Raw genomic sequence first — 2,873 nt, forward strand, 5'->3', positions numbered from 1 at the left:
GGGGAAGAAGGCCCCAGTCTTTAGGCCAGGGTAAAAAGCAGTTTGAGTACTACAAGCATTCAATAGTCATCACACAGTGGGGAGCTCCAGCACTGAGTTTTCAACTGAAAACACATTCTGACTGGAGAAAGGAGCTGCTCTCCTTACCCTTCTCAAAAGGGAGCTAGTAATTCCTGATTCAATTAAGGAGGTGATGGAAGGACACCATCTTCTGCTAGGCATCAGAAGCACTTACAGAGCCTCCCTATTCTAGACCATAGTACGAAGCCTTATTTTTCCAGGTAATTTCATTTTGCAGCAGGGAAATGGACTCTGCTGATCCTTTCATTGCACAAAGGGTTTTATTGGGCTATTGGATTTTATGCCATTCTCTGTGAGGAAGTAAACAGAGAATAGTGTCCAAGTGAAAAACACAAGGTCAACATTCATAGCATGAAATTGCAAAATGCTGCACGAATACAGATAGGGCTCAAGCACAAGAATATTTCTGGTACTACACTGGCTTTTCTGAAGGCCTGCTCCTTTCCACTCACTCTTCCACAGAGCCAACATACATGCACAGGGCTGCAGGCTAAGCAGACAGCTCAAGCCAGGTTGTGTTGTGGTTATTGAACAGGCACTCCCGGGCAAGTGTTGGGACAAGCTCCATCCACTGAAAATATACACTGGCAAAAAAATAGGAAATCACAGCTCTTCATACAGATCACAGTGACTTGCACACACTCTGGATTCAGATTCAGTCATTAGGCTCCTAATATGCTATACAATCTTACAGTCTTTGTGTGCAGATTTTTTTCTACTATATAGAACTTTATTTGTCATACAAGGCAGGAAGACACAGAGTCAATCTCTCAGGGATCGTGGCCCGCATAGAATTTGGACAGAAAGTCTGTAGGTCGTGGGGTTTCCGTCTCATGGAAATACCTCATGACATGAGTCCTCTGCTTCCATACCTGAATGGTTTCTTGAAGTTCCATTTTTCCCTGCACACAAACAAAAGAATTTTAGACTAGTTCTCAGTTAGAGCCCGAGTCTAACTATACAGCACTATGGAAGTTAATTTGAATGCACTTAGAGACACCCTTAAGAGAGCTGCATCAACAATTCTGTACTCCTGAAGGCTGCTTGCATCACCTATACTGTGACACACACATACATGCTGTTCCTGCCTTGTGACTTCAGTGCTTCATGTCCTGTCACTTGTCTCTACAGCATAGCTTTCCAGGCCGGTGGAACAGGCAAGGGATCCTGCCTCCTTAGAACCTGGCTTGTTTCTCTCATGACCAGCACCCCCATAAAATTCTACATAACATTCCTAACTTTCATGCACCTCTATTTAATAGCAGCAAGTTAGCTGTAAAACTAACTAAAATTGCTGCCAAGTGCTTTGCACCAGTATCACTCCCACAAAGATATTAAACATCACTTCTTCATTACTCGAGTCTATGAATTATTGTATTGGTTTTGGAGGATGGTAGCACAGGGCAGAATGAGACCACCTGGAACTGTCACCTACTGTATTACCTAGGATTCTGTTCCCAGATTTTTTTCATTAATTTAAAGACAGACTAACTGTCTTGAAATGCAAGAAATAAAACAAGTGAGCATGGCAGTCCTTGGTTGGGAGCTTTCTAATGCATTACAACTGCAGAGGTCTGTTACTGTTTTTCAGACCCATTTTGAAGCCTTCCCCTGCTCTTGGTGTGTTGATTACTGCTTTGCACCAGACAGGTCTCTCAGGCCTAAGACATGACCAGATGTGTTACAGACTCAAGGCATTCTGCCACTCAAAGCCAGCCTCCCATCAAGTACTGCCACTCTACTGTATGTTTCACAATCAGTGAAGAAAACCACAACCACTTGGGAGCAGAAAGGTCATTTTTAATGGTAAACTTGCTAGCAGCATCTTTTCCCCCCTTCTTTGATTGGCACTGTTTTCAAAGAAAAAACAAAACATGGTATTTAAACTACCATTTTGCTTACCATACACTTTCTCTTTTAAACACCTGCAAACTGGAAGAGCCATTACGCTGAGTAGCGGAAATATGTATTCTAGCAGCTCTTGACTTAGGTGAGTTAAGACCCTATTCCTCTGTCTACTAAAGCAGCTTGATCCCTCATCAACAGGTTTGTTGACAGAGATAAACCAATCTGGATTGCAAGAGACAACTCCTCCATAGCGCAAGCTGAGATAAAGCTGTCCCTCTCCTCCATCACACTTAACAGCAACTATCCACTCCCACATTCTGTGCAACTTCACCAAAACGGGAATAACTTTTTTGTACCTTAATAACCAGCATGTCTATCACCCGTGGATCTCTAACGTGGGCATTCTTCATGAACATCTCCCGCACCTTGTTACGCCCCTGTTTCACTGTGATGTCCAGCTGGTATAGGTGTACTAAGAAAAACAGAACACCCCCAAAAGTATTGCTTTTCATTTTCCCACTGACAACATGCAATTCAACCCTACAAAACACTACACAGTCATTTCTTCTTGCAATGTCTGACAGCTTTGCTAATATTAATTTAAAGCAAATTATGTGTCCCAGTGCAATGTTAAGGAGGCAGGTAATCATGCCACGCATCCCTGTTCTGCAAAATTAAAGTTTGATTTCTCTTCTGCTTAGGAAAACCAAATGCCAAGGAAGGCTTGAGGAGATGGGGTTCCCCCTCTCGGGGAGGCTCCCGGGGCAGGGAGGACAAGGCAAACCCGGCTCCGCCAGGCCTGCGGGCCTGTGCTGCACCGGGGAGCGAGGCCGGGGCCAGGGCCCACAGCCCCTGTGAGGCTCCGAACAACCGCACTCACCCGCCGCGCACGCAGCAGACAGGGGACAGGGCAGCGAGGGGACGAGGCAGGACCCCTCCCACCA

General features: G+C 45.0%; 1 protein-coding gene across 1 annotated transcript; it reads right to left on the reverse strand.

Moving 5' to 3' along the window:
* Window positions 1–851: 851 nt before the first annotated feature.
* Window positions 852–2,401, reverse strand: NDUFA6 (NADH dehydrogenase (ubiquinone) 1 alpha subcomplex, 6, 14kDa; the record flags this gene model as incomplete). Its single annotated transcript, XM_010073609.1, has 2 exons — window positions 852–983; window positions 2,286–2,401. Coding segments are annotated over 2 exons (248 nt in total), but the record flags the coding sequence as incomplete, so codon positions are not given.
* Window positions 2,402–2,873: the final 472 nt, after the last annotated feature.

Source organism: Pterocles gutturalis, unplaced genomic scaffold (assembly GCF_000699245.1).
Source record: "Pterocles gutturalis isolate BGI_N339 unplaced genomic scaffold, ASM69924v1 scaffold26867, whole genome shotgun sequence".
NCBI classification, from domain to species: Eukaryota; Metazoa; Chordata; class Aves; order Pterocliformes; family Pteroclidae; genus Pterocles; species Pterocles gutturalis.